Below are 18,666 nucleotides of genomic sequence, written 5' to 3' on the forward strand. Positions count from 1 at the left end.
GAGGCAGGTCAGGTGGTCTGCTATTCCCATCTCTTTCAGAATTTTCCACAGTTTATTGTGATCCACACAGTTAAAGGCTTTGGCATAGTCAATAAAGCAGAAATAGATGTTTTTCTGGAACTCTCTTGCTTTTTCAATGATCCAGCAGATGTTGGCAATTTGATCTCTGGTTCCTCTGCCTTTTCTAAAACCAGTTTGAACATCCAGAAGTTCACGGTTCACATGTTGCTGAAGCCTGGCTTGGAGAATTTTGAGCATTACTTTACTAGCGTGAGATGAGTGCAATTGTGCAGTAGTTTGAGCATTCTTTCGGATTGCCTTTCTTTGGAATTGGAATGAAAACTGACCTTTTCCAGTCCTGTGGCCACTGCTGAGTTTTCCATATTTGCTGGCATATTGAGTGCAGCACCTTCACAGCATCATCTTCCAGGATTTGAAATAGCTCAACTGGAATTCCATCACCTCCACTAGCTTTGTTTGTAGTGATGCTTCCTAAGGCCCACTTGACTTCACATTCCAGGATGACTGGCTCTAGGTGAGTGATCACATCATTGTGATTATCTGGGTATGAAGATCTTTTTTGTACAGTTCTTCTGTGTATTCTGGCCACCTCTTCTTAATATCTTCTGCTCTGTTAGGTCCATACAGTTTCTGTCCTTTATTGTGCCCATCTTTGCATGAAATGTTCCCTTGGTATCTCTAATTTTCTTGAAGAGATCTCTAGTCTTTCCCATTCTATTGTTTTCCTCTATTTCTTTGCACTGATCACTGAAGAAGGCTTTCTTATCTCTCCTTGCTATTCTTTGGAACTCTGCATTCAAATGGGTCTATCTTTCCTTTTTTCTTTGCCTTTCACTTCCCTTTTTTTCACAGCTATTTGTAAAGCCTCCTCAGACTGCCATTTTGCTTTTTTGCATTTTTCTTGGGGATGGTCTTGATCCCTGTCTCCTGTACAATATCACAAATCTCCGTCCATAGTTCATCAGGCACTCTGTCATTTTATCAAGGCCAAGGGCAAAGAGTCGGACACAACTGAGCAACTGAACTGAACTGAAGGGTAAAACAGTCAGGCAGACTCAGGCAGGACAAATTACAAAGGACATGTACTATAATGAAAGCTGAGTGCCAAAGAATTGATGCTTTTGAACTGTGGTGTTGGAGAAGACTTTTGAGAGTCCCTTGGACTGCAAGGAGATTAAACCGGTCAATCCTAAAGGAAATCAGTCCTGTATTCATTGGAAGGACTGATGCTGACGCTAAAACTAATATTTTGGCCACCTGATGTGAAGAACCAACTCATCTGAAAAGACCCTGATGCTGGGAAAGATTGAAGGTGGGAGAAGGGGATGACAGAGGATGAGATGGTTGGATGGCATCACGGACTTGATGGACAGAGTTTGAGTAAACTCCAAGAGTTGGTGATAGACAGGGAAGCCGGGCGTGCTGCAGTCCATGGGGTCGTAAAGAGTCAGACACAATTGAGAGACTGGACTGAACTGTGCAGAGGCCAAGGAGGTGAGAAGTAGGAGAGGGAGATGGCATCAGCCTCAGAAAGGACCAGGAGAGGTAGGGGGTCCCTGGTAAGTGAGAAATCCTCACTGGATTGAAGCTGGGACCCCAGCATGCAGGTGAAAATGTGCAGCCACAAAATGCAGGCCCCAGTGCCTGAGACAGGAGACAAGGTAGGCAGAAGACACTGAGCATGAATTCCCATGCTGACTCTGCCCTGCTCCCAACTCCCTAGGAAAAGAGCCATGGGAGGGTCCAGGGCTCAGTTGGAATACCTAATGACAACAGCAGTGGAAGTGGCCGGCTGGCTTCAGGTTGAAAAACTCTAGATTCTGGAATGGTTCCCAAGCCAGGTGAAGGCTGGGGAGGAAGGTGCATTCTCAGAGGACTGAGTAAGAATGCATAGTTGCCCTGGGAGTCTCCACTTTCCCCCACGAGTCCAGGATCAGCTTCCAGGGCCCCATGAAAGGAAGCTATAGGCTGTCGCTTGAATTCCAAGGCCTTTAATTTGCGGCGAGCATGCCTGGTCCTCATCCGAGCTCCTCCCGTGTTGCCACCCCCATGCCAGCACCTCCCCGCCTCCCTTCCTGGGTCTCCCAGGTCACACCCCCACAGCAGATGCCCCGGCCCCTCCCTCCCAGCCTCCTAGGTAGGGGCAGGCGGGGGTGCCGCCAGAGTCCCGGCCGCGCCCAGCATCAGCATGGCCAGGGCCTTGGGCCCCGCCGTGTGGATCTTCTCGTGCCGGTGCAGGTTGGAACGCCGGCTGAAGCTCTTGCCGCACAGCGGGCAGGAGTAGGGCCGGACGCCGCGGTGGGTGCGCTGGTGGGCGGTGAGGTGCGAGCTGTGGCTGAAGCTCTTGCCGCAGTCGAGGCAGTGGTAGGGCTTCTCGCCGGTGTGCGTGCGGTTGTGCGCAATGAGGTTGGATCGCTGGCTGAAGCACTTACCGCACTCGGGGCACGGGTAGGGCTTGACCCCGGTGTGGGTGCGCTGGTGGGTGACCAGGGCCGAGCTCTGCGTGAAGCACTTGCCGCAGATGGGACACTTGTGCGGCTTGGCGCCCGTGTGGGTGCCCTGGTGGGTGACCAGGTCCGAGCGGCGGGTGAAGCGCTTGGCGCAGCGGTCGCACACGTAGGGCTTCTCGCCCGTGTGGATGCGCTGGTGCTGGATCAGCGTCGAGTGGTGGCTGAAGCTCTTCCAGCAGGACGGGCAGGTGTAGGGCTTCTCGCCCGTGTGGATGATCTGGTGCTGGATGAGATGTGAGCTGCGGCCGAAGCGCTTGCCGCAGTCCGTGCAGGCGTAGGGCTTCTCGCCCGTGTGCGTGCGCCGATGCGTCACCAGGTGTGAGTGCCAGCTGAAGGCCTTGCCGCACTGCTCACACTTGTAGGTCTTCTTGCCAGCCTCGCTGTCCAGCGCCAGGCCCTCCTCGCCGCTCTTGGGGGCGGCCGTGCCCCCCTCTCTGGGTTGCTCTGGGAAGTGGCCTTCCTGGGTTTTCGGGAGGTCGGTGTCAGGCGGGGCTGATTCTGGCTGTGCCTCCTCCACGGGACGGGGCTGCACATCGTCCTTGGCTGGCCCTGAGTTCTGGCCGCTGGCTGCTCGCTGCCCGCACCGCGGAGCCTCTACCTGGGCTCTTCCCACTCTGCTTTTGAAGGACTTGACATCGCCAAGGGCTCCCAGGGACGCAGCCAGCTCCTCCTTGTCTGCCTCCACTGCTCCTGGATAAACAGGGTTTCCAGCAAGAGAGAGGCTTTCATGAGGGCCCCAGGGGAGTCCTGGAGATGGAGATGAGGGCAAGCACCTGCGGGGCACCCTGGAAGCAAGAGCCACCTCCACACTGGAGGGGAGGCAGGTGGCCCCACCCCAAGAGGGGCTGTGTGTCTGCACCCCACAGGAAACAGCCCGCGCTGACCTGGGGCATCGGAGAGTGACAGCCAAGACCCCACTGCCCCGCCCACCTGTCCCCTCTGCACGCACCTCTTTTCTCCTCCTCCTCATGTCCCAACTGCCTGCTGGAGCCCGGGGCCTCACCCTTGCCCTGCACTTGAGAGGCCCAGAAAGGTCTGCTGAAGGGAAACCCTGCTTGGAAAGAGATGCTGCGCTCAGTCAGGGCCCTTTGGGCTGCACAGTGGGAGATACCAGCACCCACCCCCCAGAGAGATGATGGACTGAAAGAGGGGGTGCAGCTCTGCAAACACAGGGCAAAACCAGATGGCCACACCCTCTCAGGACGCAGTTTCCCAGGCATCATCCACTCTTCTCAGGGCTGGCCACCCGTGTGTCACACAGCCCCCAGCAGTGGCCCCCTCAGTGAGAATCCAGATGCAGTCTTCCTCTCCTGCACTTTCCCAGGACCACAAACAGGGCTCCTGGGGGAGGGGCAGTGGGCAGAGAGAGGCTGGTGGGAGGGCTGGGGTGAGACAGACAGGGACACCAACCACCCAGAAATCAGGGACCAACGGCCTATTTGTCAAGTCCTCCAGGTTTGAGGGCCTAGGAATTCTGGTCAAGTCAGGAAGACAGCAGAGGGGGCCCTGGGCTTCATGACCTGATCCAAGCCCCATGGGAGGGAAGGAATATGTGGACCAATGGGTGGTTTAGGGCATTCATGAGGCCCACCATGGGGCTGCAAGTGGAGGTTGGTTCCCTCTGATCTCCCAGGACTTGCCTGGACCTGCTGGCCAAGGCCCTGGAGAGTCCCAACATTGGGTGGCGAGCAAACCTGAGATAATTACAGGCGTAAGCTGAGCCACTGCTGTGATCCTGAGGCCCACCACAAAAGTCAGAGGGTGGAATCACCCAGTCTGTGGCTCCACCAGGACCAGCAGGTGTGTAACAGACACGCATGCACTGGCAGACAGACTGACTGACCAAATGAATGAATGAACGCTCTGATTTTCCCATAAACCCTCATAAAATTCTGTCATGAAAACTACAGTCTGAAACTGAGCAGTCAAAGCCCTGGGACTTAATTACTCACCATGAGAAAAACCGAGGGAACCAAGGCCCCTCTGAGAAGAGGATGCTGCCTGGGAGGGGGATGTGACAGCTCAGAGTCAAAGGCCTGGAGGGACCAGTTGGCACAGTTCCCCATTCCCTGGGCCTGCAGCCCAGCCCAGAACCAAGCTTCTGCTCAGACACCTCTGAAGCTGGGCTTGGAGAGGAGAGAAAGGGGAGCTACTGGAAGGAGCTAGGGAAGAACTAGAGAGAAGCAGTCTCTAGGTAGGCATTGTCCAGCATGGCAGCCGCTGGCCATGCGTGGCTACTTCAACTCAAATCTGAGCTGATTAAAATAAAAGAGCTCAGTGGCTCCAGCTGCATTTCAAGGACTCACTAGCTACATCTGGCTTGTGGCTACCACATCGGCACAGAAAGAACACATCCACCACTAGAAAGGTTCTATAGGACAGCAAGGTCCGGATGAACTGCAAGAGGGGATTCAAGACCTGGAAAAGGGGGAGGAGGTGGTGGTAGACGGGCCCAGCTCTGATTCCCCAGCCCTTACCCAAGGACAGCCCGCTCCTCTTCTGCAGGACCTCCCTGTAGCTCTGCTGGGTGTGGTCCAGCCGCCCCCATTCCTCCCGGGAGAGGTACAGAGCCACGTCATCAAAGGTCACTGGCATCTGAAACAACACAGAAGGCCCCCTCTCCAGGACATGCCTCCTCTCCGGGACTCACTGGGATGTGGTGGAGGCGCTCAGTGGTGCCAGGACAAGGATGGACCTGAACCCCCATCCTGCTGACTGGGGTGAGGCCCGCCCTGGGTCTGCTGGTGAAACAGGACAGCTGCCTAAGGAAGACTTTTGGGGGCAAGAACCATGCGACTGTGGCCAGCAGAGGACAAAAGCAAGACTCCCTTCCAGCACCACTTCCAAAGCTCAGGATCTCTGGCCCCCACCCTCAGGTTCAGCGCTCGGATCCGAAGCACAGCTCCGTCACGGACGCTGTCCCTCCACGTCCTTTGGCTCTTCCTCCAGCCCTGGACGTGGACACTTACCTGGGACCAGGCGGTGAGGAGCGCCGCAGCCATCTGCCGGTCTCTGGTCCTCCCCTCGTGGGAGAGCAGAGGAATCTGGGGGGCTGGGAGGGCTGAGAGGGGAGAGAGGTCCTCAGGCGGCCACCTGGCCCTGCTTGGCCCTCCTGCTCCCGGGAGTGAGCGAATGCCAGGTCCACCAGGGCCCCCTCCCCCCGCTGCCTCCAACTCCACCCCCAACCTGACCCGAGAGGAGGGTCAGTGGGCTCAGGGTGAGTGGGGCAGCCTCTGCGGGGCAGACCCCTGGGTCTCCCTACCTGGGCTAGGAGCAGGGAAGGGGCCCCTCTTCCCATTCTCTGTCTCACCTCCTCCAGGCAGGAAACACACTTTCTCCTTAGCGCCCTGGCTTAGGGGCATCCAGCCCCGCACTCCCTGAGCTCTGGCCTCCTGCGACATCCCTTCAGGGTGCAGCTCCTCTGGCTCCATCTTGATGTGGGGTGACTCCCGGGCCTCTCCCAGAGGCACTGTCCCCTCTGACTCAGAGAGCATTTCTTGACAAGAATGCCCATGACCTGGAGTCTAGGAATGACAGCAGCATCAGCACTGGGACGGAGGATGGGAGACACAGAGGCAGACCCCGCGGTGGCGGAGCGTACGCCCAAGTGCAAGGCTGCCCTGCTCCCCTCTCCGTCCCTGAGACCTGCACACCCTGATTCACACCCACCAGCGGGCAGGACCATGGGGGAAGGAAGGGAGGCTGGGCACGGCCCTGCAGGTGCCCACGGGGCAGATGCCTCTTCCCAACGTGAGCCTCACACCTACCAGAGCAGTGTGGATTGTTATTCTCTAAGAAAAAGCAAGAGCGTTCCAGAAAAACATCTATTTCTGCTTTATTAACTATGCCAAAGCCTTTGACTGTGTGGATCACAATAAACTGGAAAATTCTGAAAGAGATGGGAATACCAGACCACCTGACCTGCCTCCTGAGAAATCTGTACGCAGGTCAGGAAGCAACAGTTAGAACTGGACATGGAACAACAGACTGGTTCCAAATAGGAAAAGGAGTACGTCAAGTCTGTATATTGTCACCCTGCTTATTTAACTTATATGCAGAGTACATCATGAGAAACACTGGACTGGAGGAAGCACAAGGTGCAATCAAGATTGCCGGGAGAAATATCAATAACCTCAGATATGCAGATGACACCACCCTTATGGCAGAAAGTGAAGAACTAAAGAGCCTCTTGATGAAAGTCAAAGAGGAGAGTGAAAAAGTTGGCTTAAAGCTCAACATTCAGAAACCAAAGATCATGGCATCCGGTCCCATCACTTCATGGCAAGTAGGTGGGGAAACAGTGGAAACAGTAGCTGACTTTATTTTTCTGGGCGCCAAAATCACTGCAGATGGTGATTGCAGCCATGAAATTAAGACGCTTACTCCTTGGAAGGAAAGTTATGACCAACCTAGACAGCATAGTAAAAAGCAGAGATATTACTTTGCCAACAAAGGTCTGTCTAGTCAAGGCTATGGTTTTTCCAGTGGTCATGTATGGATGTGAGAGTTGGACTGTGAAGAAAGCTGAGCTCCAAAGAATTGATGCTTTTGAACTGTGGTGCTGGAGAAGACTCTTGAGAGTGCCTTGGACTGCAAGATCAAACCAGTCCATCCTACAGGAGATCAGTCCTGGGTGTTCATTGGTAGGACTGATTTTGAAGCTGAGACTCCAATACTTTGGCCACCTGATGCGAAGAGCTGACTCACTGGAAAAGACCCTGATGCTGGGAGGGATTGAGGGCAGGAGGAGAAGGGGACGACAGAGGATGAGATGGTTGGATGGCATCACCGACTCAATGGACATGGGTTTGGGTGGACTCCAGAAGTTGGTGATGGACAGGGAGGCCTGGCGTGCTGCAATTCATGGGGTTGCAAAGAGTCGGACACAACTGAGCGACTGAACTGAACTGAACTGAATATATGAAGAAACAGCGTGGTTGGGTCCGGTGAATAGTGTTCCCTCAAAATTCATGTCTACTTGGAACCTTATTTGGATTAAAGGTCTTTCAGGTGTAATGGAGTCTACAGTCCATAGAGTCATAAAGAGTCGGACACAACTGAAGCAACTCGGCACAGATGTAATGAGTTAAGGATCTTGAAATGAAATCATCCTGGAATCAGTTGGGCCCTAAATCCAGTGACTGGTGTCTGTATATAAGGAGAAGACACAAGGATTTCCTAGTGGTCCAGTGGTTAGGACTCCAAGCTTTCACTGCCAAGGGCCAGGGTTTCATCTCTGGTCGTGGAACTAGGACCCCACAAGTCAAAACAAAACAAGAAAAAAAGAGAGCATAGAAACAGAGGCAAAGCCACGTGAAGTTGTTAGTAGAGACTGGAACGATGCTGTCAGAAGCCCAGGGACACCTGTAGCCAGCAGAAGCTGACAGGCAGGGAGGATCCTCCCCAAGAGCCTTGGGAGGGGTCCTGCTGACACCTTGATTTTGGAGTTCTGGCCTTCATATGTGTGAGAGAATAAATTCTGGTTGTTTTAAGCCACCCACTTTGTGGTCCCTTGTTACAGCAAACACAGGAACCTAACACACCCAGACGCTGAGATCAGACAATGGCCCAAGGTCACAGAGCTGGGAGTGACTTGACCGAGACTGGAACTCAAGTGGAGCTGACCCACAAGTCACCTCCAGGGCAACCACTTCTTGAAAGTGACAGGAAGGCCTGTGGCCTTGGCCCATTTCAGGCCTTACTCAATTGGTCAGAGAAGCTGGAATTTCTGATTTGGAAAAAGTCCAAGGGTACCTCTAAATGTGTTGAGTCCCTGCATCCACCTAGGTCTGATGCAAAGAAAACTCCCAGGCTCGTCCCCTTCAGCACTGCCTCCCACCATGGGACTTCCAGGGCCCTCTCTGTCCCCTTCACAGCAGCCTCAGGGCCCAGCCCTCTGGGAGGCTGAGGGGCAGGCTTTGGAGTCAGGCTGTCGGGGCTGAAATCCATAACCTCTGGTCACTAGCCTTTCAGCCCAAAGCAGAGCAGAGCACTGGGGAAAGTCACTTGCCTTGCACTGGGAGGTCCTGTGAGGCCTCATCTCACCCACAGCACTGGGCACCAGCCAGCCTCCTGCTGGGAACTTAAGTCTATTCCTCCACCACCCCGCCCACCTGGGTATAGGTTAGGGTCTGGACAAGAAACACCTCAAGCCCGGAGTCAAAATGCCTGGGCCAGGCGACCTCTGAGACCCAGCTGCTCTGCCTCCGCACTGGTAACACACAAGAGCTACCTTCTCCAGAAAGTTCTGGATGAACAAAGACCAGTGCTGGTAATTATTATTATCACTCTCTAGTAGGAGCTGACAGAATCCAACATCAGCAGAGAATGCTATGGACCTATGAGGCCCATTGCGTGTTACAAAGGCATGATGGAAGGGATACTGAGCAGCGGAAAAAAATTCTTTGTGCTTCTATGATATGAACACAGAAAAAAAAAACACTTGATTTGTCTTTGCACTTGCAGCCACTGGAATCCTAGTTGAGGAGTTCCATGTTTCTGTGACCCAGGATCTAGTTGCTGTGGGTGGTGCTGGTTTACAAGCTGCAGTAATGAGCTCCTACAGGCTGACGAGCTGCACACAGATGACTCCCCTGCCTATTAACTTCTCCCAGCCTCCCCACCACCTGGCAAGACAGGTGGGCACGGCAGGCACATGATCCGCACTTTACAGATGACACATCTGGTTCCCAGAGGCCAGGGGCCCTGTGCAAGGTCACACACTCGGCTGCAGCTGACTCAGGTTCCCCCACGGCTGGTGACCTTGGTCCTCCCTCAGGTTGTTTATCACACACACACAGGTACAGGAAGGACTAAGTGCTCAGGCCAGAGTGAGAGGAGCTGGGCACCCAGGCAGAGGGGTGAGGCTTGCCATGTGCTCATTTGCCTGGAGCAAATCCCACCTGTAGGACCCCCCTGCAACTCCCTTACCATCTTATGTAGCTTTTGGTCTGCTGACTATGATTTCACCAGGCAAAGCAAATCAGTCCCATAGAAGGCCATTCCCAGGTGGAAGGTATTTCCCATCATTCCTTCTCTTCAACACCCCAGAACCCATCTACCAGCCTTGCTCCCTCAGAGATAACTCTTTCAAATGCCCTGCCCTGAAAATCCCCTCCCACTCCAATCCTTCCAGTGCATGCCTCCCCCTCCCAACACCTGGTTGGTACCTCTCGGCCTCCCTCCTTGTCCTGGGTAGCTCGGATGCCTCCGTCGTCTGCAGACATTTTTTAAATCTCAGAGCCAGAAAGCACCGTTGAGTCGTTTGGTGCTCGTGTTGGCCAAGCCCCCTCCAGCTTCTGGCCAGGAGCCTGGAGGAGCAGACGGAAATCAGCCAGCGTCTCTTGGACACCCCCTGAAAGCCCTGAAATCCCCACGCGGGACCAGACCCATCCTCGGCCCCAGACCCATCCTTGGCCCCAAACGGACATAAAGCCCCCCGGACGCCCTCCAACGGCCTCCCTCTCTAAGCTGTTTTTGGTTCCTCGCTCTGACTGAATGGTGTTTTCTGTGATCCCCTTTATCGCTGAAGCAACAACTCCGAATCTCAGAGCAGCTGGGTTAGGGAAAGCTGGGGGAATTTGGAATCTATATCTCCCGTCACCAGGAGCGTAAAGATCTGCAGAGATGCTACCAAACAGGTGCTGAATGGGGCCCCGCCCGCCGTAGCCAGCTCGGCGGAGGAATCGAGGCCCCAGCGTCTCCCGGCCCCGGACACACACACACACCCCCTGCGCTCGACCTGACTCGGTCCCACCTGGGATCCCGAAATTGAGCCGCCCGCTCTCAGCAGCCCTCCCTGCGGCTGCAACCACCCGCCCGGGCCGGGCGTCCATCCTGCTCACGGTCCCGCACGAATGATGTCCTTCCTCTCTCCGAACCCGGTCCAGGCCTCCTCCTCTCCCCGCCAGCCCGTAGCCTTCCACCTTTGACCCCGGCCCCTCCTGCCAGCCGGCCACCCGCGCGGCTCTCGGGATCCAGGCGCCCTCCCAGCCCCGCTCTCACCGACTTGGAGGCGGAGGGGGCGCTACGGGCGGCGGGGCCCCCGCCCCCGGGGAAGGGAGTCTCCGCAGCCTGCACCGGGCGCAGAGAGCCGGGTGGAGACTGGGATTAGGGACGACAGGAAGTCCCTCCCAGATCCCGTTCCCCGCGCAGCTGCAGCCCTACAGGGTTCCCAGCCTGGAGGGTTCCGGGTCTGGGGTCCCAAGGCCGGCTGCACCTGCTCTCGGCCGGCCGGGAGACGACTCCCCAGATTCTCCTTGCTGGCTCACGACCGCTTTACCCTGCCTGTACTCGTGAAACCAGCCAAGCAGGGGCGCCAAAGCGGGAACATAGATTTTGTCAAAGGATTTTGATATTTGAGAACGTTTCAAATTTGCAGCTGTCCTTACAGGACGGACACTGCCCAGTGGAGGGACACGGTGGTCCTTTTCAGTACAGTTTCTGAAGGTCTTATCCGTGTCTCCGTGGAGATATCCTTGGATTTCATTTAAGGCTCCCAGAGTGGTCAGCAGGTCCTGAGTTCACCTCAAGGCTGGCATGGAGGTCTCGCTGCCTAAGAGCAATCCTAGGAAACAGAGAGACCTGGGAACAACTCTCTACCCACTCCTACCCCACATGCCTTACACCTTGGAAAGATGTGGGATTAATCTGATTTTTTTTTTAAGACACCTTCCCCCCACCCCCAGCTCCCTCTCAAGGCTAGGGATAGAAGTGACACAGGGGCCTGAGCCAGCCACCCCTGACCCAGTACGGGGTCCCAAACCCTCAGACAATCCTGGTGGCTTCATAGTTCACCCCTCCACCTCTGTCTTTCCTTCGGACCCTGAGAACTAAGTTTCCCAAAATGGAGAGCAGAGACTATGCTTCACCTTCTGGGGCAAAGCACCCATCCCTCCTTAACAGGGCACAGGAGACCGGGTGTCAGGAAAGGGGTGAGGGTCAGCCCTGTAGTCAAATACCAGGAAGATTCCTCCTGGAAACGTTCCCAGGCCCCCTGCCTTCTGCCCATCAGAGTCCTCCGAGATGCATCCACGTCACCCAGGAAGACAGACACCGCTGGCCCCTGTATCACCCCCTTGGAGAGTCCCCATAAGATTGACTGTCTTGAGAAAGCAGAACCAGAGCAACCCTATACCCATAGTCCTCCCATTAGGGGTCTGCTCTCAGTTTACCACCTTTGGTTCCCCACTTGGCCCTTGCAGCATTTTGGGTTTGCAATTCTGCTTGTGGAGTTCAACTTGTTTTAGGAGTCCTAGAATTCTGAGGGATTCTACGATCACTTTAATGAAAGAAAAATTACCCCCAGAGTTTGGTTCTGGTCAGTATTTTCAGGTGTTTTAATCCTCAAGGTAAAGAGAAGAGAACAAAGTTGTATCAAGAGCCAATACTGTTTTCAAGCCAGAGAGGGTTATAAACTGAGGGAAAAGGCACAGTGGGCCTTGTAAAAGATGAACTGTGCAGTCTGGGAGTTTTTCTTCATCATGTCGGTGTCCAGAGTAAAGGAATTCGCCCTGAGGTGGACCGTCTCACACATGGCAGACCCAGGAGTATACCCAGGGCAGAGAGTGTGTGTGTCCTGATTCCTGGGCAAATGTTTCTCTATCAGGCAAAAGGGGCTACTTCAGGGATACTGAGAAAGCCCAGAGGTTTGGAGGCCACTATGGGATCACCTAAACTAGACCAAATGAAGTCTCAGCATTTATTTAACTGTTCAGAAAATATTTATTGAGTATGTACTATATGACAGACATTAACTCCTTGGAAAGGAAAGGAAACCGTTCCAGGGCTTGCTCGAGGCCTGAGCAGTTCTGGGAGGAAGGATTATCAATATTTGCTGTGTAAGAATTGCAGTCCCTGAAAGACTTCAGAAAAGCACCAGGGCAGAGTGAGTCAATAAGTAAAGCGGTCAAAAACCTAAATGCCTTCAGTAACCAGGTAGTATTGAAGATATCCTGGAGAAGGGAAAGGCAACCCACTCCAGTATTCTGGCCTGGAGAATTCCATGGACTGTACAGTCCATGGGGTCACAAAGAGTCGGACATGACTGAGCGACTTTCACTTCACAACCAGGTAGTACAATGAACGATCAGTGCTTGAGGTATAAGACTGGAGTGAGAGGGACTTCAAGGGTCTCAAAAAACCACATTTTGTTTAAAGGGGGTTGTTGGGGGTTTGATATTGCCAAAAACTTGAGGATTTTTCAAGAGAAGCCAAGAAAGAATTCGATTTTTATGTGAAATATCCTGATGTTTGGATGTAGATGACTAAAACCAACAAGCAGTTTAAGAACTGTATACAATTCCAGCAGAAAACATCTGCTGTCTCATTCACAGGCCACCAGGTTAGGGGTATACTTACCTCAGGAGCCTGTTTATAAGATAATTATCATGGATGAAGGGGCTTTTTGGAACTTCAGGCATGGGAAATGTTCAACAAATGCCAACTCCAGTATCCTGTGACTTCAGTGAGCTTGAGTAAGAAAATGCCATCTTTAGTAAATACTGGGTTGGGAAAAATGGATTTTTAGTCAAGCCAATAACTCTGTGAATTCCCCCCAGACTGGCCTGCGAGCTGATTCGGGTCTTAAAGAGGACCTTACAAAAACAGCCAGGATAATAAAAACTAGGGGGAAAAAATCATTCAATATAAGAAAAACAAAAACAAACATGTACTCATTAAGATGGTTAAACCAGGCTGGAGACAGGGCACTGCAGAGATTTATTTAGCCTTAGGGAAGAGAGATGATAAGGCAAATAAAGGAATGTGAGAGAAGTCAAGAAAAACAGGAATAATCGAGTAATATCAGATCAAATGTTAACCACTGAAAAAGAAGAAAAGAAGACACTTGCTCCTTGGAAGAAAAGCTATAACCAACCTAGACAGCATGTTAAAAAGCAGAGACGTTACTTTGCCAACAAAGGTCTGTCTAATCAAAGCTATGGTTTTTCCAGTAGTCACGTATGGATGTGAGAGCTGGACTATAAAGAACTCTGAGCGCCGAAGAATTGATACTTTTGAACTGTGGTGTTGGAGAAGACTCTTGAGAGTCCCTCAGACTGCAAAGAGATCAAACCAGTCCGTCCTAAAGAAAATCAGTTCTGAATATTCATCGGAAGGACTAATGCTGAAGCTGAACCCAATACTTTGGCCACCAGATGCGAAGAACTGACTCATTGGAAAAGACCCTGATGCTGGGAAAGACTGAAGGCAGGCGGAGAAGGGGACGTCATAGGATGAGATGGTTGGATGGCATCACCGACTAGATGGAAAGGAGTTTGAGCAAGCTCCAAGGACAGGGAAGTCGGGCGTACTGCAGTCCATGGGGCCGCAAAGAGTCGGACACTACTGAGCGACTGAACTGAACGGATAAGTGTTAGGTAGGTGGAGCCATAAATTTAAAAAAAAAAAAAGTTTTTAAGAAAAAAAAAAAGAACTCTCAGGGTAGCGGGAGACCAGGTCGTGAGTTTTCAGGCGGCCGGCGGTCCGCTGACCCCCGGAGGCGTAGAGGGAACCCGCGACTCCATCCCCTGGCTGCGAGGTGGCCGCTGGAGAACGCGTTCGGAGCCACGCGAGGCTCAGAACGCTCACAAGTCGGAGCAACCCAGCCGCGCTGCCAGCGGAATACCGACGCGGGGATCGCGTCGCTCAGGCAACGATTCTGCCCCGCCCCGCCCCGCGGGAGACACTGTGATTGGCTATCTTCCGCATGGTCCCGCCCACAGAGCGCAACCTAGTCGCCCTTACCTGCGCGCTCTCGTCCGCGCCCCCGAAGGCAGCGCTGGGGCTGGAGGGTTATCCTGTTGCTATCTGACCTTGGTTAGTTGTGCCCGCGTTTCCCGTCTGGCTGCCCATTTCAACTTCCGGTTTTCCTGGGTCTCTCGTGGAGTCCGCCTGTGGACCAGGGGCAGGTGGGCAACTGGGGCCGTAAGGACCGAGGGGCGGACGCCCGGGAGCCCTCGCGTTCTCCGTGGGGAGAATGGGGTTGGCTGCGCGAGGGCCCTCTGCCCGAGAGCGCCGGCTCCGGGGACCCGCGAGCGCGAATTCCCGCCCAGCGCTCAGTCCAGCCTCCCGGGTCACGGATCTCCGCCCCTCCACGTCTGATGGGTTTTGTTCCAAAAATGAGAGTGTATGCTGCTGACTTGCCCCCTCTACGTGGGTGACATATATCTTAGAGATGTTCAGTATGAAAAACATGGAAATAGAGAAAGCAATGCATGCAGTCTGTCAAAGACAAACACAACCAGACATTAGTAAGTGGTGAAAAGAGGTTTTATGCGGTATCTACAGACAGCAGGGCAAACAGCTGAGCTCCATCCTATGTGCAGAGGTGACCGGCTGTTTCAAAGGGAGAATTGGGGTGTGGGGGGAGGTCAGTAGAGTCAGAAGAGTGAAAAATCACAAAGAGCCGGTCAGTGAAGATGCATTTGGGGGGTGTGTGTCTGCCAGCTGGCAGATGTGGGAGTCCGGAGTCCATCCTCCCACGGGGAAGGGAGACAGGCCCTGTTCTTTCTGATGGGTACATTTCAAAGGTATGACTCTCAGGGCTGTGAGGGATGCTTCTGGGTTGAAAGAGACATATGTTCACATTATAAGCCTTGTTTAGTAAATGCTCTCAGAAAGTGAGGTGAGGGGCCCATCATCAGGTGTTGGCTCGAACAAATAGTAAATTCTACAGCGTGGAGCTTTCTCTGGCAGGCATTTGAAAGGGGGTCTGGAGTCATCATAGCCTTATGCTTCTGGAAGCTATGCTAGAGTTCGGTTAAGTCTTGGTGCAGATTTGGACAGATGGTTATGTGCCAAGAGTTCTGCCGTTCTCAAGCAGTGCCTTGCTGTTTTGTAACTGTGGCGCATTCTGTTGTGTGGCTTCATCACAGTCTACTCACCACCCACTCCTTGATGCCCTGGCCTTGCAGCAACTGAAACTACCCAGCATCTCTTATGGTGGGACCTTTGCTTCTTCCCAGGGAGTGAACAGACTAACATCTGGTTTTTTAAAAATACTTTAGTATTGGCTGTGCTGGGTCTTCCTTGCTGTGCAGGGGCTTTCTCCAGTTGTGGAGAGCGGGGGCTACTCCCTAGTTGTGGTGTGTGGGTTTCTCATTGTGGTGGCTTCTCTTCTTATGGAGCATGGGCTCTAGGGCTTGTGGGCTTCGGTAGCTGCTGCATATGGGCTCAGTATTTGTGGCACTGGGCTTAGCCCTGAGGCTTGTTGATCTCCCTGGACCAGGGGTTGAACCCATGTCCCCTGCACTGCAAAATGGATTCTTAACCATGGGAACACCAAGGAAGCCCTAACCTCTGATCTTGCAAACAAGGCAGGCAGAGAGACTGCCAACCCCAAACCTGGCTCCTGGATCTTAGCTGTGATGCTGGCTCAGAAGCCTGCCCATCACAGTTGGCACATGTGGCCCTCTCCTGCCCCGGGCAAGCTCCAGGAGGACAAGGAGGCTCCTCCCTAGGCAGCAGCTCCAAGCATTTCTTACCATGATTGTCAAGTCTGGCAGCTTCAGCTTCAGCCAGGCAACCCATGAACACCAGGGCCAGAAAAGCCCCCAGAAAAGTAGAGTTGACTGGATGTTTCCCAAACACCCACATCCCACCTTCCAGAACATTGTCTCTACCTGGGTGCTAAAGACAGCTTACAGTACAGGTAGGGGACTGTCTACTGAGACTGAGCTCACTAGTCACTCCACCTGGCTCTTTGCAGGTAGATATTAGAGTAAATTAACTTACTTTCTCCTTAGAAGTTGCTGCATTTTTAGGAAACCATGTCACTGTCATTATCCCTAAATACCCTTTGCTGTTGCTGTGGCTACCTCCTGCTGTCAGATACCCTAAAGTGTCCCCCAGTCTTGGGTAGAGTTTCAGCCCGCATTCACTCACAAGTGACAGACACTGAAGCAGGGATGGGGGCACTTAGGAGGCGCTGTGACTGGCTACGCATCAGAGGACCCTCCTGGAGGCCACTCCTGGGAGCAGATGACAATGGCACGCAGACACCCGCCCTTGATGTCCTTTTCAGCTAATGTTTCCAGCCCTTCATCCTGCTGCATGCAGTCTCTGCCCCCTACCCTCAGCTGGCAGACTCCCTCCTCTACGTGTCGTGTGCTTTCACAAATATCTCTTCTATTTCTTTTTTTTTTTAACTTGACTGGATGTGAAAAGAAATGTAGAACTTCCATTAGTTTTACTTCTTTTAAAAATCCTATTTTTGTGAATGCTTTATTATGTGAAAAGAATCAGTAACGATAGGAGTCAGGGCTCCATGGAGAAATGGCTGGTCCTAGGACTGGGAGGAGAAACGCACGAGATGAATCTGCAGACAGCGGGAGAGGACACGGTAGCAGCTCCCTGCACAGGTGGGACAGGACCTCCTGAACCTGAACATCCACAGGTCCTGTGACACCGCGACTCCCTCCTGGGCACACGCCCCACAGTCACACACCTGTATGGTTCCCAGAGACCCACAAGAACTATTGAGTGTGGCCCCAAACTGAACCGCCCCTCCCCTCGCGTAGCGACAGAATGAATAAACACCACGGCGGGAGGATATCTTCAGGGAATCAGCAACACGTGGATGAGTCCCCCACTGTGGAGTAAGGTCAGAGGAGAGTTCCTCTTGTGCGACTTCATTTACACGGAGTTCCGGAACAGACCAAACAAATCTGCTGTGATTGGAAGTCAAGATCGAGATTATGGGGGAAGGGAAGTGACCACAAGGGGGCACCAGGGTGCCAGTGAATTCTGATTCGATCGGGATGCTGGCTCAAGGGCTGTGTGCAGTTGGTGGAATTTCATCACGCGATTCATTTTGTGTTTGCGCACAGGTTTGTGCAGTTCACCTAAAAGTTCACTTTGAAAGAAAAAAGGAGGGAGACTTCCCTGGTCGTTCAGTGGTTAAGATTGCACTTCCAGTGCAGGGGGTGAGGGTTTGGTTGGGGAACTAAGATCCCACATGCTGTGCAGTGTATGGGGTGGGGGAGATGAAAAAAGGAAGTGAATGAAAAGAAGCCAGTTAGGCCATTGCTATGATCCAGGCAAGAGATGATGGTGACCTGGACTTGGTAGTGGCATGGAGGTAGAGAAACACAGATGTAAGCAATGTTCAGGCTATCAGCCCTATGGAACTTGGGGACTGATGAGATGGCTAAGGCTCCATGCTTCCATTGCAGGGGGCACAGGTTCGATCCCTGGTCAAGGAACTAAGATCCCACAAGCTGCATGTTGTGGTCAAAATAAATTAATTAATTAAAATAAAATTGGGGAGGGGTAGCAGCCACAAAGGCAAGCCAAGAAGATAGATGAGGAAAATAAAGCATTCAGACTGATACAGAAAAAGCAGAAGAAACTTGAGGAGCTAAAAGCTAAGGGCCCCCTGGTCGCAGGTGGAATTTAGAAATCTGGGAAAAAGTAGTGTCTGAGGCAATGATGATCCTTAATCCCATGCACGTTTAAACATCTGGATTCCCTGCCATAACATCTGTCACCACCTAGAATGAAGGGGCTTCCCTGGTGGCTCAGATGGTAAAGAATCTGCCTGCAATACAGAAGGCCAAGGTTTGATCCCTGGGTCAGAAAGATTCCCTGGAGAAGGGGATGGCTACCCACTCCAATATTCTTGCCTGAAAAACTCCATGGACAGAGGAGCCTGGCAGGTTACAGTCTATGGGGTTGCAGAGTTGGACACGACTGAGCGACTAATACACACATAGCTAGGATGAAGTGTTGTCTTGGAACCTATTGTACCTTTAAGAGAATAGTCTTGTTAAAAATAAATAAATCATACAGTGGCTCACCTTCTCTTTAGTTCTTCTCCGTTTTTTCTGCTTTAGCTGTGAGATCATAGTAAACCTAGCCCAGATTCCTGCCAAAGTGTGTTCTAAAGTCTTTGTTCTGTCCTGATTTCTGTACCACCTGAAATTAAACCAACTCATTTAAAAAAAAAAAAAAAGAATGAAGAGGAGGACTTCCCTGCTGGTCCAAGTGGTTAAGAATCCACCTTCCAATGCAGGGGACGTGGAGTTTAATCCTCGGTGAGGAAACTAAGATTCCACATGCCCCAGGGCAACTGAGCCTGCCCTGCTGAGCACTGCTCCCCTCCCCACCCCCTCCCCTCTCAAGAGCCGGTGTGCCC

General features: G+C 52.8%; 1 protein-coding gene across 4 annotated transcripts; it reads right to left on the reverse strand.

Annotated features, from left to right (window-relative positions):
* Positions 1 to 1,996: 1,996 nt before the first annotated feature.
* ZNF205 (zinc finger protein 205) lies at positions 1,997 to 10,661 on the reverse strand. 4 transcript variants are annotated; one of them, XM_043456294.1, is made up of 7 exons: positions 10,536 to 10,661; positions 9,701 to 9,841; positions 5,842 to 6,055; positions 5,501 to 5,592; positions 5,009 to 5,126; positions 3,481 to 3,582; positions 1,997 to 3,221 (listed from the first exon to the last, which is right to left on the reverse strand). In XM_043456294.1, exons 2-7 carry the CDS (start codon positions 9,755 to 9,757, stop codon positions 2,155 to 2,157), a joined length of 1,650 nt encoding a protein of 549 aa, XP_043312229.1. In that variant the 5' UTR covers positions 9,758 to 9,841; positions 10,536 to 10,661; the 3' UTR covers positions 1,997 to 2,154. The 4 variants fall into 4 exon arrangements, with proteins under 4 accessions (XP_043312229.1, XP_043312228.1, XP_043312230.1 ...); XM_043456293.1 differs by having other exon boundaries at positions 3,481 to 3,585; XM_043456295.1 differs by having other exon boundaries at positions 10,288 to 10,661.
* Between the last annotated feature and the right edge of the window lie 8,005 nt (positions 10,662 to 18,666).

This window comes from Cervus canadensis, chromosome 32 (assembly GCF_019320065.1).
Source record: "Cervus canadensis isolate Bull #8, Minnesota chromosome 32, ASM1932006v1, whole genome shotgun sequence".
In the NCBI taxonomy this organism is placed as follows: domain Eukaryota; kingdom Metazoa; phylum Chordata; class Mammalia; order Artiodactyla; family Cervidae; genus Cervus; species Cervus canadensis.